This window comes from Vulpes vulpes, chromosome 2, assembly GCF_048418805.1.
Source record: "Vulpes vulpes isolate BD-2025 chromosome 2, VulVul3, whole genome shotgun sequence".
NCBI classification, from domain to species: domain Eukaryota; kingdom Metazoa; phylum Chordata; class Mammalia; order Carnivora; family Canidae; genus Vulpes; species Vulpes vulpes.
The window spans coordinates 120,308,466-120,334,517 of record NC_132781.1 but is presented as its reverse complement, the minus strand read 5'-3'; the positions used below and the strand labels follow the sequence as shown (position 1 = coordinate 120,334,517).

The 26,052-nt window shown below is 41.8% G+C and overlaps 3 protein-coding genes across 6 annotated transcripts; all 3 read right to left on the bottom strand.

Annotated features, from left to right (window-relative positions):
* Nucleotides 1-924: 924 nt before the first annotated feature.
* On the bottom strand, nt 925-11,582 carry LOC112934373 (protocadherin beta-15-like). Of its 4 annotated transcripts, none has more exons than XM_072749809.1 (3): nt 8,995-11,582; nt 7,445-7,478; nt 925-6,213 (listed from the first exon to the last, which is right to left on the bottom strand). In XM_072749809.1, the coding sequence occupies exon 1, from the start codon at nt 11,385-11,387 to the stop codon at nt 9,000-9,002; it is 2,388 nt and encodes a 795-aa protein (XP_072605910.1). In that variant the 5' UTR covers nt 11,388-11,582; the 3' UTR covers nt 925-6,213; nt 7,445-7,478; nt 8,995-8,999. The 4 variants fall into 4 exon arrangements, with proteins under 4 accessions (XP_072605910.1, XP_072605912.1, XP_072605911.1 ...); XM_072749810.1 differs by having other exon boundaries at nt 1,436-3,936; XM_072749811.1 differs by lacking the exon at nt 7,445-7,478 and having other exon boundaries at nt 925-3,936.
* Nucleotides 11,583-14,956: 3,374 nt separating this feature from the next.
* LOC140597935 (protocadherin beta-15-like) lies at nt 14,957-17,583 on the bottom strand. Its single transcript, XM_072749812.1, is given in 2 exon segments — nt 14,957-15,207; nt 15,209-17,583. Coding segments are annotated over 2 exon segments (2,310 nt in total). The 5' UTR covers nt 17,462-17,583; the 3' UTR covers nt 14,957-15,150.
* Nucleotides 17,584-18,085: 502 nt separating this feature from the next.
* LOC112934385 (protocadherin beta-18-like) lies at nt 18,086-23,570 on the bottom strand. Its single transcript, XM_026017824.2, has one exon. The coding sequence runs from the start codon at nt 23,330-23,332 to the stop codon at nt 20,945-20,947; it is 2,388 nt and encodes a 795-aa protein (XP_025873609.2). The 5' UTR covers nt 23,333-23,570; the 3' UTR covers nt 18,086-20,944.
* Between the last annotated feature and the right edge of the window lie 2,482 nt (nt 23,571-26,052).

Below are 26,052 nucleotides of genomic sequence, written 5' to 3'. Positions count from 1 at the left end.
CCCAAAATGTTATAGGTAAAAAGTCAATTTAGTATACCAAATGGAATACAAGAAAGTACAAAATTAAGCAAAAACAAACACATAGAAACCAAATCCAGTAAACAAGAGGCAAAGGAATGAAAACAGATGATACAAAAAATTGCAGTAGAGGCACCTAGCTGACTCAGCTGGTGGAACATGTGATTCTTGATCTAGGGGCTGTTTGAGTCTCACCTTGGATATAGAGATTGCTTAAAAATAAAACCTTTTAGGGCACCTGGGTGGCTCAGTCAGTTAAGCATCTGCTTTGACTCACATTATGATCTCAGGGCCCTGAGACTGAGCTCCACATCAGGCTCTGTGCACAGCATGGAGTCTGCTTCTCCCTCTCCCTCCCCTCTGTTATCTTTCTGGCTCTCACTCTCTCTCAAATAAATAAAGTTTTTTAAAAAATATAATCTTTAAAAATTTTGCAATGGACACAATCATATAAATAATTATATAAAATATAAATGGAATGAACTCTTCAAGAGGCAGAAATGACAATACTGGATAAAAAAGCAAGATCCAACTCTCTAGTTTACATAAGATGTATTTAAAATATACAGACAAGATGAGAAAGTAAAAGGGGAAAAAAGATATCATATGAATCCTAAGCATAAGAAATATGGGGTGATTTTATTATTATAAGATTTACAGTATTACTGGAGACTAAAAGGGATGGTTCATAATACTTAGTGTCAATTCATCCAGAAGATAAAATAACTCTACCAATGTGCAAATATAATAACAGAGCTTCAAAATACATGAAGTTTTAAAAAGTCCCACACTTGAAGGGAGAAATAGATAAATTCACAATGATAATTTAAGAGTTTAACATTTTATCTCAGTAATTGATAGAACAAGTAGGATGCAGTGGTAAGAATAAAGAAAATGTGAGCAACATTATCAAGCAACTTGGTTTATTTATTTATAGAATACTACACACATATTTATTTCAAGTACACATGAGAAATTCATCAAGATAATTCATATATGGGATAACAACAAAACCCAATAAATTTCAAAGGATTGAAACTATACAGCATATGTTCCCAGACCAAAAGAGTTAATTTGAATATGAAAAATGTTGCATCTGGATATTTGGGAATGAAGCAACATGCTTCCAGTTAGCCAACAGGTCAAATCAAAAATCAAAAGGGATATCATAGATAAATTTAAATTGAATGGCAAAAAGATCACCATGTATCAAAATTCATGAAATGCAACTAGAATAACATAGAGAAGGAAATGTATAGCTTTAGGTTATATATTTTAATCTATATTAAAAAAGTTTTAGCAACAATGATACAAAACTTCAGAGAAACTGGAAAAAGAAGAGAAAACTAAATCCAAAGTAGTATAGAAAAATAAATAAAAATGTAAGAGTGGAAATCAATGAAACAGAAAACAAAAATAGGAAAATGACAAAGAAAAAAACTTTTTAATAAAGATTAATAAAATTGATACTGATAAAGCAATACTGATAGACAAAAAGGAGACAAAATGTATTTTACCAATATCCAGAATGAAAGGGGCATTACTACAGATCCTAAATAAATTGAAAAGATGATAAAGGAATATTATCAATAACTTCATGTCAATAAATTTAACATTGTAGATAAAATGGACAAATTGTTTTTTAAAAACCTGTTATGAACTGACACAAAAAGAAACAGGAAAATGGCATTGTAGCATATCTATTTAAACAATTTTTTGCAATTCAAAATTTTTCCACAAAGAAAATGTTAGCCACAGATGCCTTCTGTGGTAAATTCTATCAAATACATAAAGAAGAAATAATAAATATCTTACACAAACTCTTTCATAAAAGAAAGGAGAAAACAATTGCCAAATCATTTTATGAGACCAGTATAATCCTGAAACTAAACCTGTTAAGAGCATAACATGAAAAAATACATAGATCAATATCCTTCATGAATATAAACACAAAATTCTCAACAACATTACTAGCAAATTTGATCTACCAATAGATACCATATTTTTCACACAGCTGTATGCCACCTGGAAGAAAAACATAAACAATTTGCTTCGTTAATCATAGCCATAGAAATGCTCTTCTGTTTCCAGTCTGCAAGACTCCAGCTTATTGGATATCCTTGGATATCTTTGTATTCTTCCGTTAATCCAGGTGCCCCAAGTTGTGTAAGTTCTTTATGTAGAATGGAGAGGGACTTGATTGAGATTTCAGTGCTCAGATTCCAACTGTGATCACATCACTAGTACTGCAATGGCCACTTGAACTTGCAAGTTGGAAACAACCAATAGGACCAGGACTATAGTTAAGCAAGTGCCTCAGAAGCATAATTAATGGGTCTTTTCAAAACTTAGTATTAAAGATAGATACTATTTAATGAAATATTCTAAAAAAATCAAACTTAATAGAAAATCCATTGTGAACAAAATATCCAAATATTAAATAAAGAAGGGATCTAACACTATGCTTGCAAAACTTGGTCTCACCCTAATCCCACCCTAATCCCTCACCCTGTCACATTCTGATGTCAACTTTATTGTTTCCTGATTTCACTGGGGGAAAAAAATGACCATACCTACAGTAAAGTTCCTTCTCCTGGGATGCTCCTTCATGGACAAGAGGGCTAGCAAACATCTAGATCTGATAATGCTGGCATAGTTAAATTTACAAAAAAAAATTCCTTTAGTTTGCAAATATGATCTCTTCTAGAATATGTTATTAATGCCAAGTTTATTATATATGCTTATGCATTAAAGAAAAATATCTTTATAATGTGGAAAAACAAAGTTATTCTGGTATATATCTGTGCATGCAGCATATCTCCACCATCTACTAAAGCTACTCCCTCCCACACACCTTCAAATGCACACATAAACAAACATGCACAGATACACAAACACTATGGGTGCAGCTGTGGAGTTCTAAAATTGCTTGAGGCATTACCGTTCATGTATCATGAAAGACAGTTATTGCTTTTTCATGGCTGTGGTGATAAATTGGAAGTAATGCTCTTTTCAAGGCATGACAGATCAATCCAAGGAAGACACAAATATTCATCCTTTAGAGATGACTTTAAATTGTACACTTTACCAATAAAATATTTGTGAAGTAATACAGGAAAGCAATAATGGGTACTAACACCTGAGGGTCTCTGAACCTGTTACAAAACACACATCTGTGCATATTGAGAAGGTGTTAGGAATTTCTAATCATTCTGCCAGGCATATTTTACCAGGACATGTAGATTGATGATATGGTTATTAAGACTTTCAGGACAAATATTTGGGCAGTTTATTTTACTATGCAGAATTTTGACCCTGCTACTTCCCTGTCTGAGACAGAAACCAGTCCTAGATGACTTCATAAACATCATAGTCATTTTGTCAGGACACCACTCCTGCAGGTTACTTTTGGGTTACTCCTAGCCAGGAATATTCCTTTGAAGATTCAGTTACTTGTGTATGTTTGTATTAGCCAAATTGCAAAATGACTGAATAAAGATACAAAATTAGCCACAGTAGATCAGAGTATTCATCTTATGATCACAAGTTGGCTGCTTCAGCTTGAGGCTTATTCCCCAAAACCCATGCTAGTTATGAAAAAGAAAAATGGGCAAAAAACCTGAGGAACATGTCACTTCACACCACCCCTTTGAAAAATATTTGCCTTAATTATACTCAAATCAAAGTCTTCTGCACCCTGAAGGAAACCATCAACAAAACAAAAAAGCAACCTACTAAATAGGAGAAATTTTTTGTAAATGATATATCCACTAAAGGGTTAATATACAAAATACATAAAGAACTTACACAACTCGGGGCACCTGGATGGCCCAGTCAGTTAAGCTTCCGACTCTTGGTTTCGGCTTAATCTCAGGTTGTGAGATTGCCCCCTGGTTCAGGTTCTTGAACTTGCTCACACTCTCAAAAAAAAAAAAAAAAAAAAAAAACCAAAAAACCATACAACACCAAAAAACAAATAATTCAATTTAAAAATGGGCAGAGGACTTCAAAGGTATTTTTTCTAAGAAGACATACAGATGTCCAACACACACACGAAAAGAGGCTTGACATTACCAATCATCATGGAAATGCAAACCAAAACCACAATGAGATAACATTTTATGCCTCTCAGAATGGTTGGTATCAAAAAGACAAGAAATGGCAAATGTTGGCAAGGATGTGAAGAAAAAGGAACTCTCCTGCACTATTGGTAGGAATGTAAATTGGGGCAACCACTGTGGAAAACAGTATGGTGCTTCCTCAAAAAATTAAAAATAGAAATATCATACAGAGGCGCCTGGGTGGCTCTATCAGGTAAGCATCTGACTTCAGCTCAGGTCATGATGTCAGGGTCCTGGGATCCAGCCCTGTGTGGGGCTCCACGATCAGCACAGAGTCTGCTTCTCCCTCTCCCTCTGCCTCCTCCCTACTTGTGCACATGCTCACTCTCTCTCCCTTTCTCTCAAGTAAATAAATACAATCTTTAAAAAAGAAATACTATATAATCTAATAACTACACATTGGTTATTTACAAAAAAAAAACCCTCCTAAAAATACTAATCTGAAAAGATATATGACCTCTATATTTATTGCAGCATTATTTACAATAGCCAAGGTATGGAAGCAAACTAAAAGTCCATCAATAGATGAATGAATAAAGATGTGTGTGTGTGTAATATATATATATATATATATATATATATATATATATATATATATAATGGAATTTTATTCAGCCATAAAAAAGAATGAGATCTCACCATTTGCAACAACATGGATGGACCTAAGGGTATTAAGGTAAGTGAAATAAGTCAGACAAATACCATATGATTTCACTTACAAGTAGCATCTAAAAAAAAAAGAAACAACCCTGAACAAACAAACAAACAAAACCCTGAAACAAAAACAGATCCTTAAATACAGATAATAAACTGGTGTTTGCCAGAGGGGAGGGGTAGGAGGGATAGGAAGAATGGGTGAAGAAGAGTGGGAGATATGGGCTTCCAGTTATGGAATGTATGATTTGGGGGAATGAAAGGTACAGCATAGGGAATATGGTCAATGGTTTTGTAATAGCACTGTGAGGTGAGAGATGGTAGCTATACTTGTGATGAATAAAACATAATGTATAGAGTCATTAAAACACTATGTTGCGCACCTAAAACTAATGCAACATTGTGTATCAACTATATTTCAATTAAAAAAAAAAGAAAAATGGAAAGAAAAAATTTCCATTAAGCACAATGCCCCAATTGTCCTTTTAAATCACTAGCAATAAATAGCTGAGTACTAGGACATTCCTACCTGTAAGAGATTATGGAAACAAGAATATTTTGGCCTAGAGTAGGGGAAGGCAAAGACAAATGGGTTCAGAATGGCTTTTTTAGTAGCTATTTGTATTTGTTTCTTATCATTGATATAACAAATTGCCACAAACTTTGTGGCTTAAAAACACAAATTTATTATTTTATGGTTCTAGGGGTCAGAAGTCTAAAATGAGTCTTACTGGGCTACATTTAAGGTAGGGCTGTGTTCCTTTCTGGAGGCTCTAAAGGAGAACATATTTTTGCCTTTTCTAGCTTCTAGTGCCTGCCTGCATTCCTATACTGGAGGCTCCCTTCCATCTTCAAAGTCAGTAAAGGCTGGTGGAGTCTTTTGTAAAACATCACTATGACACTGACTCTTCTGCTTCCCACTATCACCTCTTATTAAGGGTGATTATGATTATGATTATGCTGGACTCACCTGGATAATCTAGGGTAATCTATCTTAAGGTTTGCTGTCAACTTTATTTCTATCAGCAACTTGAATTCTTCTTTGATACATAACAAATGATAGAGTTCCAGATCTCAGGACACAGATACTTCATGGGGCCCTTATTCTCTTTACCACAGTCCACCCTGTGGCTCCCAAAGATTCACATCCGAACAACATAAAAAATATATTCAAAATCCCCAAAGATCTCATCTCATTACAGTATCAACTCAGTCCATAATTTCATCTAAATTTCATGAACTCCAAAACTCAAAATTTCACCATCTGCATCATCTAAATCAGGCATGGGTGGGACCATAGGTACTATACATCCTGGGCATAATTCCTCTCCATCTGTAGACCAGTGAAACTAAACAAATTATCTGTTCTCCAAACTGTATCATGATGGGACAGGCACAGGACAGCAACTAATAGCCATTCCTGTTCGAAAACAGAAAATAGAAAGTAGAAATAGTCAGATGCCCCCCAAAACACAGAAATCCATCCAGGAAAACTCTATCTCCTCTTAAGGCCTTGGTTTGGACCTCCACCCTCTGAGATCCAGGGTCTGTTTTGAGCCATCCTTTCTTTCTCATAGAGGGTACTATGTTTTTTGGCCTAAGGAGTTTTTTCAATTATTGCTTTCTCATAGAATTGTGCAGTACAATAGGTTTCTCTTATATCATTCAAGCTGGTAATACTTCTAATGGCAAAACATTCTCAAGAACTGTTTGAGTCCCTTGTGTCTTGCCAGTATAATTTCATCTCTATTTCTGACTTCTGCTGGGATGGCTGGGATTTCCATGAATTGCATGCCTAATCTCTTTAAAGAACCTGCTATATAACTAAATACTCTTACCTTTTAATCTTTTCAAGGTGCTAGCAAAAGATTGTCCTGTGACCCCTTGGCTCTTGCTCTAGAGCATACTTTCCTAATTTGAGCCTCGTGAGAAAAGCCTGAAAAGGCTAAAAATTTAGCACATTACCCAGTTCTAGTCCCTTTTAAAAGCTTAACAGTTCTTCCCACCATCTATCTTATTCATCTCACATTTTATTATAAGCAGCAAGAAGAAACCGGGCTGCACCTCATTTCTTTCTGATCTCTTACCATTAGTGACTTTAACATCCATATTTCTACCATCTCTTCATAATTATTTGGGTATTCTTTTTTTTCTCTAGAGAGAGAGAGAGAGAGAGAGAGATATGGAACACCAGTGCTGGAGAGTGAGGGGAGGGGGTGAGGGGTAGGGAGAGAGTCTTAAGCAGGTTCCTAGCTTAGCATGGAGCCAGATGTGGGGCTTGATCTCAGGACCCTGAGATCATGACCTGAGCCAAAATCAAGAGTTGGACACTACTGAGCCACCCAGACACCATGATTTAGGTATTCCATATAGCAACATATATATTCTCCACGATGCTCCTTACTTCATTCTGAGACTTTGACAGCAGAGTTGTTAACATCCATATTTCTAGCATCAGTCTGTCCAAAAAAATCTAGGATTTTTCCATCATGCTTTTCAAAATTCTTCCACCCTCTGCCTACCTTCTAGTTCCAAACAACTTCTATGATTTTAATTATTTGTTCCAGGTACCAAAACCTTTATTGTTCAGGGTTCAAACAGAGAAACAGAACCAGCAGATTTGAGAGATTTGTTGCAAGGAAATAACTTACCCAATTGTGGGAGCTGGCTAGGCAAGTCCAGTATCTGTAAGACAGGCAATTAAAGGACTGGCTGAAACTCTGGGGCATAAGCTGAAGCCTCTGCCCAAAGGGAAAATTCATCTTAGGGAAAATTCATATCTGCCCTGAAGGACTTTCACCTGATGAATCAGGCCAACACAGAACATCTGGGATATTCTCCTTATTTTCAGGTTGACTAATTAGCAACCTTAATTCCATCTGAACCTTAATTCCTCTTTACAATATAGCTTAATATTTAACAGGTTCCAGGAATTAGGATCCAGATATCTTTAGGGGTCCATTATTCTGCCAACCACACCATTTTATAGCATCTGCAAAATTAAGAGGCTCCTGGAGATAGAGGAGTCCTGAAAACAGAGCTGATTATTTCTTCAAATCATTCAACACCCTCACCAATATATTTTTAAGTAAGTTTTCTTTGATTAACTAATATTAATCATGTAATTATTTTCTTTAAAATCCCCTAACAACAAGTACAATGTCATCATCCAAAGGCAACTAGATATTGGCATGTTGTGCCATCAAAAGATCCTCTAGGCCTAGAACTTGGAAGTCACTTAAGAATTACTCTGCAATCACAGTACATAATTGCAAGCAATGCTTTTCCTGGCACTAAAGCTGTTAAAGTATAGAGGAACACCTTTAATGTAATCTAGGTATGAGTAAATCTGTCTAGGACTCTTATCAGGATCATAATTTAAGTTACATGTAAGTAAGAACCCCTATGTTTTTCAACATTAATGAAAGAATGGATGATAGATATATTTTCATGATGTGACATATGTATTTCAGAGCAAAAATCTAATGCTTACAAGTGTGACTTTTTAAAATAAATAGCATAAAAATGTACAGTTGCTGCCTATTTATAAAACAAAAATCCAAAAAGAGCTTGGAAAAAGTGGACATGGGTAAATACAAATTGATTCCACTCGAAACACAAAAGGGGTTATGCAAAAGTCATAGGTGGGTTAATAACAAAACCTAAAAAGACTTCCAGTAATTTAAAAATGAAGTGTGTAGGGCAGCCCGGGTGGCTCAGTGGTTTAGTGCCACCTTCAGCCCAGGGTGTGATCCTGGAGACCCTGGATTGAGTCCCACATCAGGCTCCCTGCATGGAGCCTGCTTCTGCCTCTGCCTGTGTCTCTGCCTCTCTCTCTCTCTCTCTCTCTCTCTCTCTCTGTGTGTGTGTCTCATGAATAAATAAACAAAATATTTTTTAAAAAATGAAGTGTGTAGAAAGGAATCATTCCCTTTTTTAAGTAGACTCCATCATGGAGCCCAAAATGGGCTTTGAACTCATGACCTTGAGACCAAGACCTCTGATGAGATCAAGAGTCAGAGGCTTAACCAACTGAACCAACTCCAGAAATCAGACATTCTTAAGTAGTGTTACCGTTAAGAGTAAATTTACTACGTATAAACAGGGGGAAAGTACAATTAAAATTACTACTGGATTTTAAAAAGCAACAGAAAGGCCAAGGAGACAAAACTAATGGAAAAGGAAAATAAGTTTCAAATACCTAAACTATTCCGGAAAGTTGGATTGGAAGGTTGGATTTCCCTCTGACTTCCTCCCAAGATCCTGGCTTACAATATTGGGGAAAATCGGCTTCAAGAACTTGAACTCGCTGGTCCCTGAGCCTCCCGTCAGACACACCTCGTACTGGTAGCTCTGGGACAGGGTCCCCGCGCCGCTGACGTCCACCAGGTGGCCCGGGAAGTGGCCCTCGGGCACCGCGCAGCCACCCCCCGACGCCGCCCCGCTCCTCCTGCACAGCCGCACCGCCACGAACGCCAGCGCCGAGCACAGGAAGAGCGACGACACGGACGCCAAGGCGATGACCAGGTAGACGGTGAGCGGGTCGGCCCGGGCCTCGGCCGCCGCCACGTCCGGCAGCGGCAGGTAGGGCTGCGAGAAGCCGTCCACCAGCAGCACGTGCAGCGTGACGCTGGCCGACAGCGGCGGCTCGCCATTGTCCTTGACCAGCACCAGCAGCCTGTGCCTGACGGCGTCGCGCTCGCTCAGCAGCCGGGCCGTGCGCACCTCGCCGTTGTGCGCCCACACGCCGAACAGCCCGGGCTCCGTGGCCTTGAGCAGCTGGAACGACAGCCAGGCGTTCTGGCCCGAGTCGCCGTCCACCGCCACCACCTTGGTCACCAGGTAGCCCGCCTCGGCCGCCCGCGGCACCAGCTCGGTGCAGGGCGCAGAGCCGTTCTGCAGCGGGTACAGCACGAAGGGCGCGTTGTCGTTGTCGTCCAGCACCAGCACGCGCACCAGCGCCTGGCTGCTCAGCGCGGGCGAGCCGCGGTCGGCCGCGCCCACGCGGACCTCGAAGGCCTGCAGCGCCTCGTAATCCAGGGACCTGAGCGCGAACAGCTGCCCGTTGTCCGCGTTGATGGACACCAGCGAGGCGAGCGGCAGCTGCGGGTCCCGGGGCGGCAGCAGCGAGTAGGTGACCTGGGCGTTGGCGCCCGCGTCCCTGTCGGTGGCGCTCACGGTGCCGATGTGCAGGGCGGGGCTGTTGTTCTCGCGGACGCGCAGGGTGTAGGTGGTCTGGCTGAAGGCGGGGGCGTTGTCGTTGACGTCGGAGACCGTCACGGTGATGGTGTGCTGGGTTTGCAGCCTGGGGGTCCCCAAGTCACTGACGGTGATGGTGATGTTGTACTCCGCCTGGCTCTCTCTGTCCAGCGCCCCATTTGTTACCAAGGTATAGAAATTCTCTTCTGATGGTTTCAGGAGGAAAGGGAGATCATCCTGGATGCAGCAAGTCATCTTTCCGTTGTCCCCCGAGTCTCGATCTCGAACTCTAAACAGGGCCACCTCTGTTTCTGGAGAATTTTCAGGAATGGGGCTCGTGAGTGATGAAATAGTTAGTTCTGGGAAGTTATCGTTAACATCCACCACCTCAATGGAGACAGAGCATCTTCCAGAAAGCCCTCCACCATCAGATGCCTCCATTTCCAGCTCATATGAAGATATTGTCTCAAAATCTAGTTTTTTAATCAGTCGAACTTCTCCTGAAAAGTTGTTTAGCTCAAAAGTTGTACTTATCTCCTGAGAACTATAAAAATAGGAGTAGGATATCTCCCCATTTGTCCCAGTGTCTAAATCTCTAGCAGAGACCTTGACAACTAGCATGCCCACAGGGCTGTTCTCTGGAACTTGAACCTGGTAGAGTGTCTGTACAAACTCAGGGGCATTGTCATTGACGTCCAGGACCAAGATGCGAACCTGAGCAGCACCAGACCGGGGCGGAGAGCCTCCATCCAGCGCTGTGAGAGTTACTTTGAGCTCAGCCTGCTCCTCCCGATCCAGCTCTTTGACTAGTACCAGTTCTGGGTATTTCCTACCATCCCCTCTGGTGCGGGTAGAAACACGGAAATGAGCGTTGGGACTGATGCTGTAATTTTGGATGTTGTTGTTGCCCACGTCCAAGTCCTGGGCTTTTTTCAAAGCAAACACAGTCCCAGGAGGGCTTGTCTCCAGGATTTTCAGAGTCATTTCTCTTTCAGGAAATTCAGGAGAATGATCATTTATATCTCTCACCAGTAGCTCACCCCGAAATACTCCCAATGGGTTTTTCAGTAACACTTGGAAATGCATTACACATGGATCCGTAGAGCCGCACATCTCCTCCCGATCCAGTTTCTCACTTAATACCAACTCCCCGGTCTGCAGATCAAGCTGCAAGCCGGGTTCGTTATCCTCAGAGACCACCCGGGCTCCCCGCGCTGCCAGCTCCCCTACTCCCAGTCCCAGGTCCTTGGCCAGGTTGGCCACAAATGAGCCACTCTCTGTTTCCTCCATCACGGAATAGCGACGGGATTCCCAGCCTGCCAGAGCCTCTCCCAACAGGAGAAAGAGAATCAGGACTTGCCTTTGTTTAGGAAAGCACTCCCCTCCGGCCTCCATCTTTACTTCCACAAACGCCTTTCCAAAAACAGGGCTCACCTCTACCTCAGGAACAGTGAAGGATCTCTCGGTTGGTAACTATCCGGAAATGCTGATGAGTATCGTGACGTACTGGTCCTGAACTCTGCATACAAGCTTTTGTTTCCGGCTATAGATGGGAAGTAGAGTTCGCAGCAGTTCCCGGGCAGCTTTTTTTTTTTTTCAAGCCTTAGCCTGCAGCGCCACCATGCGTTGTCTTCCAAAAGAATCGCTACAATTGTCTTTTCTCTGATCCAGCCAGCAATTGGGAGTTTGGAAAGGGTTTGAAGGAGGTAATATTATCAGAAAACCATGTAATTATAATTATTCATTCTTTCACTCAAAGAAGTGTTATTGTTATTTACATATTAAGTTCTGAAATAGATCACTAAACAACCCAAATATAATCCCTACTTTATACAAACTGTAGACTGGGTGAAGTGCTCCAAAAGATGAGAAGTGTAAGAAAACAATAGTAATAAATCATGTTGTAAAAACAACAGTATATACTTAAGTGATTTCATAAAATTCTCTCAGCAAGAAAGATGAATTCCTCTAGATTTTCTTTCAAATTCTAGGCAGTGTATGTGATAGAATGATGGTTCCCGTTGGTTGAATCACAACAAAGAAAAAGCTACAGTTAAATCCTAGTTTATTATATCACTTCCACATAAGGTCAGGGAATTATGATTTTGTAAAACTTCCAAACAATGGTAAAATGCATATGAAGGCACTTTCTATATCTCTAACCCTACTTTTCCTCCTTAGCATTTATCTGATATGGCATACATGTACATACTTACTTTTTTCTTTTTAAAAATATTTTATTTATTTGTTCATGACAGACACACACAGAGAGAGGCAGAGACACAGGTACAGGGAGAAGCAGGGAGCCCGACGTGGGACTCAATCCTGGGCTGAAGGCAGCACTAAACCACTGGGCCACCGGGGCTGCCCTAATTTCTTCTTTTCTGTGTCATTCTTGGGATTGAGATCTTTGTTCTATTAATGTCCACATGTCCAACATCTGGAACATACAGTAGATGCTCAACAACTATTTGTTTAATAGCTCAATCAATAAAGCACAATTAATTTTAAAATTCTGGTAGATGGATTCTTTTCCTAAGAAGATCCAAGTTCATTATATGAGCTGGATAAACAAGACACCATGTTCCCAAATAGCCATTTTCTACACTCTTTAGAAAAGTAATTTGCAATACTTCAGAATGATCTAAATATTTTTCATTAAATGGCAAAATACTCTGGCATCCCCTATGCAATGGAATAGATTCTAAAAAACAAAAACCAGAACATAGCGACCAGGCTATAAAGATCCTACAAATAAGGTACATCTCTTAACTCTGGGAAATGAACTAGGGGTGGTGGAAGGGGAGGTGGGCGGGGGTGGGGTGGGGGTGACTGGGTGGCGGGCACTGAGGTGGGCACTTGACCAGATGAGCACTGGGTGTTATTCTGTACGTTGGCAAATTGAACACCAACAAAAAATAAATTTATTATTTAAAAAAGGTACATCTCTTTTATTTTTTAAAAAAGATTTATTTATTTATTTATGATAGACACGCTGAGAGAGAGAGAGAGAGAGAGAGAGAGAGAGAGAGAGGCAGAGACACAGGCAGAGGGGGAAGCAGGCTCCATGCCTGGAACCCGATGCGGGTCTCAATCCTGGGACTCCAGGATCGCGCCCTGGGCCAAAGGCAGGCGCCAAACTGCTGAGCCACCCCGGGATCCCCGGGTACATCTCTTTTAGAACACATTTTACATTGTCAATGTTATTTCACAGTAATGCTATTATGACACTAATAATATTCAAATTTTTCTTACATAGTAGAATATTCAAAGAATTTCCATAAGACACTAAAGAAGCTGTAAAATTTTAAAACCACCATCAATTCTTCTCAAAATCACATATTTTAATAAAAGCTTGTGCTTGTCCCTTACAGACTACTGATATTCCACAAACTTTTGATCCCAAATAATTATACTAATATTAAAACCCCAATTTAAAAAATTCCTGGGATGTCTGGATGGCTCAGCAGTTGAGTGTGTATCTGCCTTCAGCTTGGGATATGATCCTGGAGTCCCAGGATCAACTCCCACTTAGGGATCTTTGCGTGGAGCCTGCTTCTCCCTCTGCCTGTGTCTCTGCCTCTCTCTCTCTCTCTCTCTCTCTCTCTCTCTCGAATAAATAAAATCTTTTTAAAAGATATCCAATGAGTAAAATTCAATCCATGCAAGACTAAACATGCATTTGATAAGGGAAAATTCTACTCAGCTAACATAATTAAAGGGAGATTTCTTAAAAGCGCACACATTTGTTTCCAAAAATCCAAGGAAGAAAGCTGACTTGGGAAAATCTATAATGTTACTTTTTAGGCATCTCCTTTCTTCTTCGACTCTATGTGGACTGACTTTCTCTTTTTTCTTTCATTGTATTTAGCCAACATGATGTCATTTTCTTGTTAAGTTCCTAACAAACTATTTTAGATCTGATTTCTAAAGCCATTTTTAATAATAAATTTATTTTTTATTGGTGTTCAATTTGCCAACATACAGAATAACACCCAGTGCTCATCCCGTCAAGTGCCCCCCTCAGTGCCCGTCGCCCATTCACCCCCACCCCCCGCCCTCCTCCCCTTCCACCACCCCTAGTTCCTTTCCCAGAGTTAGAAGTCTTTATATTCTGTTTCCCTTTCTGATATTTCCCACACATTTATTCTCCCTTCCCTTATATTCCCTTTCACTTTTATATTCCCCAAATGAATGAGAACATATAATGTTTGTCCTTCTCCGATTGACTTACTTCACTCAGCATAATACCCTCCAGTTCCATCCACATTGAAGCAAATGGTGGGTATTTGTCATTTCTAATGGCTGAGTAATATTCCATTGTATACATAAACCACATCTTTATCCATTCATCTTTCGATGGACACCGAGTAAAGCCATTTTTTTTAAACAAAAGAGATTTGCTCAGCATGGATTAGCAATACCACCTTGGATGACTGTCTGAAAACAGAGGAAAATGAATCAAATAAAATGAACATGGATGCAACAGTACATATCTACTAAAGAGAGAAGGTTCCTGAAAATTATGGGTACGCTAGACAAGACATTATAGGGATCTATCATTTAAAAATCTTCAAATAATGTAATAATTTTTTGATAATAGTCATAGATTGATATACTGAAGGCTGATATAGAGGAAAAGCCCTTACATATAGAAGAAATTATAGCCTTTCTAGAGGAAAAGCCTTTACATATGGAAGAAATTATAGCCTTTCTACTTACTACTAGTGTGAAAAAAATGCAATTTTTGCAGACATTTCTCCACTTAATTTAAGACAGGCTTAATATCAGATGAAACAGAAGCTATATACTAATATTCATTTTATTAATATTATGATACTTCCTAACCACAACATCAAAAATTTAGAGTTTCCATATAATAATCAAATAAAGGGTGGGGCTGGGTCATCTTCAAATCAACAGTGCTTGATAATGAAAAGTTGACAAATACAACACATGTTCACTTTTCAGTAATGCAATAAAGTTGAAAATTCTTTGTCTCCATCAAAATACAAATGATAAAAAGAGTAAAGAGTAAATTCTATATGGACCAAAACGAGTAAGGGGGATCTGGAACTAACCTTCATCCAAATTCCTACTTGAATCAAAAACTATTTACAAAATTTAGGTTTTCCTCCACGTCATTCACAGACCTCTGTTAGGTGAAGGCAACAGACTTCAAGAACTTAAATTCCTTGGTCCCAGATTCTTCTCTGATACACCTCGTACTGGTAGCTCTGGGACAGGGTCCCCGCGCCGCTGACGTCCACCAGGTGGCCCGGGAAGTGGCCCTCGGGCACCGCGCAGCCACCCCCCGACGCCGCCCCGCTCCTCCTGCACAGCCGCACCGCCACGAACGCCAGCGCCGAGCACAGGAAGAGCGACGACACGGACGCCAAGGCGATGACCAGGTAGACGGTGAGCGGGTCGGCCCGGGCCTCGGCCGCCGCCACGTCCGGCAGCGGCAGGTAGGGCTGCGAGAAGCCGTCCACCAGCAGCACGTGCAGCGTGACGCTGGCCGACAGCGGCGGCTCGCCATTGTCCTTGACCAGCACCAGCAGCCTGTGCCTGACGGCGTCGCGCTCGCTCAGCAGCCGGGCCGTGCGCACCTCGCCGTTGTGCGCCCACACGCCGAACAGCCCGGGCTCCGTGGCCTTGAGCAGCTGGAACGACAGCCAGGCGTTCTGGCCCGAGTCGCCGTCCACCGCCACCACCTTGGTCACCAGGTAGCCCGCCTCGGCCGCCCGCGGCACCAGCTCGGTGCAGGGCGCAGAGCCGTTCTGCAGCGGGTACAGCACGAAGGGCGCGTTGTCGTTGTCGTCCAGCACCAGCACGCGCACCAGCGCCTGGCTGCTCAGCGCGGGCGAGCCGCGGTCGGCCGCGCCCACGCGGACCTCGAAGGCCTGCAGCGCCTCGTAATCCAGGGACCTGAGCGCGAACAGCTGCCCGTTGTCCGCGTTGATGGACACCAGCGAGGCGAGCGGCAGCTGCGGGTCCCGGGGCGGCAGCAGCGAGTAGGTGACCTGGGCGTTGGCGCCCGCGTCCCTGTCGGTGGCGCTCACGGTGCCGATGTGCAGGGCGGGGCTGTTGTTCTCGCGGACGCGCAGGGTGTAGGTGGTCTGGCTGAAGGCGGGGGCGTTGTCGTTGACGTCGGAGACCGTCACGGTGATGGTGTGCTGGGTTTGCAGCCTGGGGGTCCCCAAGTCACTGACGGTGATGGTGATGTTGTACTCCGCCTGGCTCTCTCTGTCCAGCGCTCCTTCTGTTACTAGCTTGTAGAAATTCTCAAGGGAAGGTTTTAGAGTGAACGGAACATCTTCCTGGATGGAACAAAACATCCTCCCATTTTCCCCGGAGTCTCGGTCTTGAATACTGAAAAGAGCTATGGTGGTCTCAGGGGAATTTTCTGGGATCGAGCTTATAAGTGAAGCCATAGTCAGTTCTGGGGTGTTGTCATTTATATCCACCACCTCTATTATGACAGTGCATTTGCCAGAAAGACCTGCTCCATCAGAGGCCTTAATATCCAGCTCATATGACATAATTTTTTCAAAATCTAGCTCCCTAATTATTTTAATTTCTCCTGTGAGTTCATTAAGTGCAAATGTCCTACTAATCTCTTCATCGCCATAAAAAAATGAATAAAATACTTTGCCATTTGTTCCTGTGTCTAAATCTCTAGCTGAAACAGTTACAATAAGAGATCCCAGGGGACTGTTTTCCAGGATCTGGGCACGATAGAGTGGCTGCACAAACTCAGGGGCATTGTCATTGATGTCCAGGACATCAATGAGGACCAAGGCAGTCCCAGTTTTGGGAGGAACTCCACCATCTACTGCCAGGAGAGTTAACCTAAGTTCAGGCTGCTCCTCTCGATCTAGGGCTTTGTCCAAAACCAGTTCCGGATATTTTCTGCCTTCACCGCTATTGCGCGTAAGAACGTGGAAGTGGGAGTTGGGATAAATGGTGTAGTTTTGAATATTATTGATGCCTACATCCAAATCTTGTGCGTTTTTCAGGGGAAACACAGTCCCTGGAAGAGTATTTTCCATGATTTTCAAAATCATTTCTGATTCTGGGAACACAGGGGAATTGTCATTTATGTCACTGACCAAAAGCTTATACCTATATACCTCCAAAGGTTCTTCCAGTAACACTTGGAATTGCAGTACACAGGGCTCAGTGGAGCCACACAGTTCCTCCCGATCCAGTTTCTCATTTATTTGTAAATCTCCAGTCTGAAGGTTCAGCTGAAAATGTTTTTTGTCATCGTTAAAAATGATCCGAGCCCTCCGCCAAGAGAGCTCTTTTACCCCTAGCCCTATGTCTTTTGCTAGATTGGCCACAAAAGAACCACTCTCTGTTTCCTCTGCAATACGATAAACTTCCTGCTCTGCGCAACTATGAGCCAGCAAAACAAAGAGAAGAACTTGCCTTAGTCTAGGAAAGCGTTCCTCTTCAGCCTCCATTTCTACGCGAAAAAATCTTTAGAATCCAAGTGCCCGTTTGGTCTTTAGGCAGTCCGCTCTGGGAATCAATCCCTGCCGCAAGGCAACTCGGTAAAGAATTATCTTCTCTTAGAAGTGCGTGTGACTGCCCCGGAACGCTAACCATCCGCAGGTCTGTTTTTCGCAGCCTTAGCTTATAGCGCCACCATGTGTTGTACTTAAGCCTAGCTTGCTGAAATTTTCTTGGTGAGATTACGAATGGGGAAATGGTGCCAGACACTTTGGGAAAGGATGAAAAAACAAAGCCAACTGTATTTGTTTATTCAACAAGTGTTTATCGATTTTGTGTTATATGTCAGGCACTGTATTAAGTGCTGGGAATATAAATACCTTCTCTGACCTCATGGGGTTCACAGTATGTCTACTACATTGTATAATCTGTACTCTCCAGGAAAATTGACTAGAAAACGTTGTGTACCTATCAGTCTATTCCTAAACAGAGAATATACACAATTAAACTCTTAACTCACTGCCAGCACAATAGATGAAAAGATTCATTCACATGATTCATTCACATGTAAGGAGTATAAACTTAAGTGATAGACCAGCTAGAAACTGGTTTATTACGCAAAGTCAGTAAAAAGCTTACAGGGTTGTGGATGATTTATTTGTAAATATTGTCTAAGGAGAATGTTTCTGTACCTCTGTGAGCATGTTGCATTATCTTGTTCCATTGTCCAAAACAATTTGTAAAGACATCTACATTTATCCTAAAACCAAGATACATTTTGAAGCAGAGATTCACTGAGATCTGGAAAAGTAGGATAGTTGAGATCATAAAAAATAAAGGGCTGATGTTAAAGTAATAAAGTGCAGAAAAAATAAGTTTGATTTATCTGAAAGAGCAGGTAAAACTTTTATCAAGTAAGGAAGATTTACTCATTTTTAGCAAGCAACTTACATATGTCTTGTGGCTTGGGATCCTGGCACTCTAGCATGAAACTGAAGTTCTTTTACTCCTGGGATAAACATCTGTGTTAGGGAGCCTGGGTCTCCTCAGTTGCATCAAACTTTAGCCAATATTTTAATAACATTTAAATAATAGATACTGTCTTGTATTCTGGCACACTAATACCTGTCTAACTGGGAAAACCACATGGGCTAAGTGTAAAAATTGTTTTGCATATTAGTTTAACTCTATTAAAGGTACAAATCACTTAAAGCGACATCCTATTTTAGAATGTTTTCCTGGGCAGCCCAAGTGGCTCCGCGGTTTAGCGCCACCTTCAGCCCAGAGCCTGATCCTGGAGACCCGGGCTGCCTGCATGGAGCCTGCTTCTCCCTCTGCCTGTGTCTCTGCCCCTCTCTCTCTGTGTGTGTGTCTCTCATGAATAAATAAATAAAATATCTTTTAAAAAATAGAATGTTTTCCTATACACAGTGAAACTGATTATGTAAACTCAAAATATGAGAACATACTGCTGACAGTTAAAATTTAATAGATAATTTCCTTATAGAAAGATGTTGGTCATGGATCAGACTATTGTGGAATCAAATGTCCAAGAAAATGTGCCCTTAATGTCTGTGTACTTTTAGAAATATTAATAGACAGAAGCTGGTTCCTATGTCAGTAAGTGAATGGATCAAACTAAGTTTTTCATTCCAATTTGCATCTCTCAGATAAATTTTCTCTTTATTTTCTAAGGAGAAAATTTTAAGCTCATATACTTGGCAGGAAGCTTGAATTTTTTCCTGAGGATTCTGGTAATAGAGTATGTGTCAATCAAATTACTATTAATGAAATAATGAATTAACCCATATGGTCTATAAATTGGATTATTTATAGGTCCTGAAGATTTTACATTAGATGATAAAATTATTTTGTTCACACTGAACTCAGTTATTTTTGAAAGAAAGAGATGATAAGGAAGGTATGATGTATAGACATCCAAACAATAACAATTTCAGTTTACTTTTTTTCAGTGATACTTTTTCAAACTAATCCTGGAGCACATAAAATAAATGGAGGGAAACTTGTTAACAAAATATTCCATAAAACCTTTCGTAATATCTTTTTGTTGAAAGAGCTCATAAATTGTCTACAAAATTAAGTTTTGTCACAAAATTCTCTAGTATAGATTAGTTATCTCTAAGCTTGTACATTTTCATTACATTCATTGATTGCATTAATATCAAAAGCCTGCAATAAAAGACCTAGGTTTTATGGTTAATAGTCTAATTGAATACTCAAGATTGCATGCATCTTTCCTGTCACTTTTGGTTTCAAGAAATGCACTCTTCCCAAGATAAGTTAAATAAAGGAGTTAATTTTTAGGAAACTGTGGAGTTTTACCGTAGAGCTCAAGAACAATTAGACAATAGGGACTTAAGAACAGTGGAATTAAGAACTGACAGGTCTACAACCAAGTGGCTCTTAGTCTCTTCTGTTTCTTAGGCTTCTGCCTCCACCACCCCCTTATTTCTTCTCACTTTCCTTCCATTCCTCCATTATTTCCTCCCTCTCTGCTTGCCGTTTTGTGCCGCCAACCTACACAAGTTTAAACATGGCTACCTTAGTCCATACTTAATATTTATTTCCTAGTTACAAGCAATCAGGAAAAGGACAGATGAACTACATCATTATTACAAATTTAGAAACTTGGAGAATGTGACGATTCCTACTTTAATCAGGAATCTATTACTTAGGTCAATCAAAAATGGCCAAGAGAGGTAAAGAAAAGTATAATAAACATCTCAGCAGTGATTATTTCCCTTGAGAAGTCTGAGGAAGTTCTCAGATACGAAGTGTGGTTGGATATATATCTTAACCCAAACAAGATTAGAATTTAACACAACATCTACCAGCCATATATACAGTTCTCAAAATATTTTCAAAGAAAAATAACTAAATGCAGAAAAATTACTCTGAAATATTTGTCAGAAAAGTAGAATGGCAAGATTATGCTTTAAAAAAAATCTAACTAAGACACTATCTTAGAAACCATGCGTGGTTTTTATTTAGACCAGGCATTTTCCTCTATCAAACATATAGAAACTGTTTCATTGAGAGGACCTAGAGCTCAGAACACCCAAAGAATATGATTGAGCCCAGTGTGCCATTAAGCTTGAAGGGAAAATGCTGTATATTTGAATAAAGTATTTGAGGTTGCAGTTAATATTAAAAGGGCAGAAAACAAATTATTAAAACTTCTGAAAACTGGGCACCTGGGTGGCTCAATGGTTGAACGTCTGCCTTAGGTTCAGGTCATGATTCCGGGATCCAGTCCCACATCAGGCTCCCTATAAGGAACCTGTTTCTCCCTCCACCTGTGTTTCTGCCTCTCTCCCCATGTCTCATGAATAAATAAAATCTTAAAAAAAAATGCAAACTGAAAACTCTCAGGTAAAAGGAAGTTACCCAAAACAAAGAATTTTACATTACAATGAATGCATTTTACAAAGAAACAGCATTGATTCTAAAAGCTCTGCACAATAATCAAATCCCTAAATGAACTCCATGCTATTCTTAAAAGTGTGGCTTTCTTCCATCTTACATTCCTGGGGAGGAAGGTTGGGGATAGCAGGTTTAAGAAACTTGAACTCGCTGGTCCCTGAGCCTCCCGTCAGACACACCTCGTACTGGTAGCTCTGGGACAGGGTCCCCGCGCCGCTGACGTCCACCAGGTGGCCCGGGAAGTGGCCCTCGGGCACCGCGCAGCCACCCCCCGACGCCGCCCCGCTCCTCCTGCACAGCCGCACCGCCACGAACGCCAGCGCCGAGCACAGGAAGAGCGACGACACGGACGCCAAGGCGATGACCAGGTAGACGGTGAGCGGGTCGGCCCGGGCCTCGGCCGCCGCCACGTCCGGCAGCGGCAGGTAGGGCTGCGAGAAGCCGTCCACCAGCAGCACGTGCAGCGTGACGCTGGCCGACAGCGGCGGCTCGCCATTGTCCTTGACCAGCACCAGCAGCCTGTGCCTGACGGCGTCGCGCTCGCTCAGCAGCCGGGCCGTGCGCACCTCGCCGTTGTGCGCCCACACGCCGAACAGCCCGGGCTCCGTGGCCTTGAGCAGCTGGAACGACAGCCAGGCGTTCTGGCCCGAGTCGCCGTCCACCGCCACCACCTTGGTCACCAGGTAGCCCGCCTCGGCCGCCCGCGGCACCAGCTCGGTGCAGGGCGCAGAGCCGTTCTGCAGCGGGTACAGCACGAAGGGCGCGTTGTCGTTGTCGTCCAGCACCAGCACGCGCACCAGCGCCTGGCTGCTCAGCGCGGGCGAGCCGCGGTCGGCCGCGCCCACGCGGACCTCGAAGGCCTGCAGCGCCTCGTAATCCAGGGACCTGAGCGCGAACAGCTGCCCGTTGTCCGCGTTGATGGACACCAGCGAGGCGAGCGGCAGCTGCGGGTCCCGGGGCGGCAGCAGCGAGTAGGTGACCTGGGCGTTGGCGCCCGCGTCCCTGTCGGTGGCGCTCACGGTGCCGATGTGCAGGGCGGGGCTGTTGTTCTCGCGGACGCGCAGGGTGTAGGTGGTCTGGCTGAAGGCGGGGGCGTTGTCGTTGACGTCGGAGACCGTCACGGTGATGGTGTGCTGGGTTTGCAGCCTGGGGGTCCCCAAGTCACTGACGGTGATGGTGATGTTGTACTCCGCCTGGCTCTCTCTGTCCAGCGCCCCATTTGTTACCAAGGTATAGAAATTCTTGAAAGTAGGCCTCAAGAGAAAGGGAAGGTCATCCTGAATGGAGCATACCATCCTCCCGTTGTTTCCAGCATCCTGGTCTCGTAAGCTAAAAACCGCTACCACCATTTCAGGGGACGAATTTTCAGGAATGGGGCTGGTAAGAGATGTCATGAGTATTTCTGGTGGATTGTCATTCACATCCACAACCTGAACTAAGATTGCTGATTTTCCAGAAAGACTACCCCCATCAGTGGCCTGAATATTTATTGTATATGACTGAATTAACTCAAAATCCAGAAGGGCTTTTAAATGGATTTCGCCAGAAATTGGATGGATTTCAAATGTTTTCCGTATGTCTGTAGAGACATGGGAAAATGAGTAAGATAGTTCTCCATATATTCCAGCATCCAAATCTGTAGCAGACACCCTGACGACCAAGGAGTCCACGGGGCTGTTTTCTGGCACCTGAACCTCATAGACAGGTCTTTCAAACTCTGGAGCATTATCATTGATATCTAAAACCAAAACACGAACCAGTGTAGTTCCAGACCTGGGTGGAGACCCGCCATCCAAGGCTGTTAGCTTTAATTTAAGCTCAGGCTCCTTTTCTCGATCCAGAGATTGGTCCAGTAACAGCTCTGGGTATTTTCTGCCATCATCACTGTCTTGTACTTTAAGGCGGAAATAAGGATTGGGACTTAATGTGTAGTTTTGGACACCATTCTTTCCTACATCCAAGTCCTGAGCACTGTCCATTTGGAATGAGGTTCCTGGAGCAGTACTTTCTGAGATTTTCAGAAGTATGTGTTTGTCTAGGAATGTAGGAATATGATCATTTATGTCTTTAACCCAAAGTTCAGCCCGAAAAAATTGTAAAGGATTTTCAAATAATACCTGGAAATGCAATATACACGGCTCTGTGAGATGGCAAAGTGCCTCCCGATCCAGTTGCTCATTTAAGAGCAAGTTGCCACTCTGCTGATCCAACTGTAAATATGGTTTATAGTCGTCAAAGATGACTCTCACCCCCCGTGCAACCAAGTCTTCCACACTCAAACCACTGTCTTTCACTATATTGGCTATAAAGGATCCAATCTCCAATTCCTCTGCCACAGAGTAACGCCAGGGCTCTGAGCACACCAAAGACCCTCCGAGGAAAACAAAGAAAAGCAGTACTTGCCTTATCTGCTGAGAATGCTTCTCTCCTGGCTCCATGGCTCCTTAGCCAAACGTGTTTCTGCAGAAATGTTTCAACTCAGTCGCAAACAGCTCCTAAATTGCTCCTCTCATCTATCAGCCTGGACCACTGGGAATCTATAGACTTGTAATCCTGTCACAAGGGTGGTGTTGGCTCCCTGGCTTTCTCCTGAAAGCCTCTTTCTCCCTTCCTGCTTCTCCTATGCTCTCAGTTCCACTGATTAATGGAGACCAGAGCATTGGATGGTACAAAAAAGTCCCCATCTTATCCTGCAGCGCCACCATGCGATTCCGAAGCTTCTCAGGTTTTAAATAAGTCAGATAAGTTTGAGACAAAATATTAATTCATTTTGTTTGTTGATTAAATTACACTTTCTCTTATATTTTTATTTTCTGAGTTGCATTCTTTGTGATATGTGATGCTATTATTATTCAGTCTTTAACACAACAAACCACAATCTGTTAGTGCTATAGTGAATATAAAAATCATATTTAAGATAAAGCCCTAATTTCTATGCTCTCTTTTGAAGACAATAAGTAAAACAACTAAAAAAAGTTAAGAATTTGTGAATTTGTGAGCAAAATGTTACCAGGAAAATTGGAAAGGAGAAACAGAGGTTGTCTTCTCTAGCTATCAGCAAATACTCCTAGAAAAGACAATAATCATAATAAGGTCATGAATTTCTAACTGAACCTAATATATAAATACATATATAAATACAGTTGTTTTGGGGTGACTGGACATTTCAGGCTGGGTAAATGGTATCATTTACTTAGAGACACTTCATAGGAGACTTACCTGGCAGAAGTAGAAAGTAAGTAAGTGCTCAACAGTAATGAATAAAGCAAGATATGTCCGTTTCTGACATTAAAAAATTTAACAAACTAGATCCCAGTTTAGCTGTGGAAAAGAAATCTATTTTGCAGACCTAGCCCTTCCAGAGGCATAATCATAAATATTTTATTCATCCACTCATTACTTTATCTAGCAAATATTTATTTACCATGTGCTTTGTGCTATAGGAATGGTACTAAGTGTTAGGAGGAATAGAGTGGTAAGCAGTTTCTGTCCTGAACGATGGAGGCAGAAAAGTGATTGCACATTTAAAAACAGAACATAATGAGGGGTGCCTGGATGGCTCAGCTGTTTAAGCATCCAACTCTTGATTTCAGCTCAGGACCTGATCTCAGGGTCATGAGATCCAGCCCTGAGTCTGCTCTGTGCTGAGCTGTGTGGAGCTTGTTTAAGATTCCCTCCTTCTCTTTCACTCTGCCCCTCCCCCTGAAAATAAAAATAAATTAAAACTTAAAAAAAGGAACATAATGAATACCATGATAGCAAAAGTTTATGCTATTATAAGAGCATAGATAAAGGTCATGTAACCAGAATTTGGAAATACAGAAAAGACTTTTCTGGAACAAAAATTTGGTGTTGGGTAAAAATTTCCAGATAATCCCAAAACATGACTGCAAATCTGAGATGAGAGAGTGTTTTGCAAGAACTGAAGGAGGATCAATATGGCTGAGCCATACAGCAAGAGGAAAGAAATAAGAACTGATATTGGGGAGATAAGCAAATAATTTTGTAAATCCTGTCAAGGCATTTAGACTCAACATTAATGGAAACGCAAGATTATTAAAGGCTTTTAAATGGAAAAGATGCTACTGATCTCAACTAGAAATGGAGTAATAAGCTTGTAATAAAATGATAAAGATACGGGTGGTGGTGACAAATGACATGGAGGGAGTGAGATAAGAAGAAGTGAAAAGAAATGTACCCTTTTTTCAGGCTTAGGGAACTGAGGGAGTGTTGGTGCTATTAACTGATAGAGAAAACAGGAAAAGAAGAGAGGAACAGATATAGAGTTGGAGAGGATGTTTCATTTTGAGGAAGGGACCACTTAAATTTAAAACATGTTGAATTTGGGGATCCCTGGGTGGCGCAGCGGTTTAGCGCCTGCCTTTGGCCCAGGGCGGGATCCTGGAGACCCGGGATCGAATCCCACGTCGTGCTCCCGGTGCATGGAGCCTGCTTCTCCCTCTGCCTATGTCTGTGCCTCTCTCTCTCTCTCTCTGTGACTATCATAAATAAATAAAAAAATTTAAAAAAAATAAAACATTTTGAATTTGAATTTTCCATAGAGCATCCCATATAGTTATATAAATGATCTCCCATTGTGTAAATTAAGTTGAGAAAAGAGGTTTGAGTTGCAGAGACAAATTTGGAATTTATTGGTATAAATGGTGGTTGAAGCCCTTCAAGAAAGAGGTAAGTTGTAGATTAAGAAGAGTATGCTTGGGCAGCCTGGCTGGCTCAGCAGTTTAGGTCTGCCTTCAGCCTAGGGTGTGATCCTGGAACCGGGATCGAGTCCCAAGTTGGGCTCCTTGCATGGAGCCTACTTCTCCGTCTGTCTCTCTCTGTGCCTCTCATGAATGAGTAAATAAATCTTTTTTAAAAAGAGGAATATGCTTGATTTTGTGATTTCAAAGATGATGTAGCCCTAAGAGACTACCATCTCTAGAAAGTGTCCATGGTCTTATATGACTAAGACTAAAGTAAAAGTAGCCACGATCTTAGGTGACTAAGACCAGGGATTAAGAAGGCTAGAAACAGAGATAGGTCAAACTCATGGACTTGGAATTGTGGCAAGGGATGGACAGAGTAAAACTATAAGAAGTTATATTTAAAAAACCAATTGTTTTTATACCACTTCTCTCCTATGCTCTTGTTTAAAGCC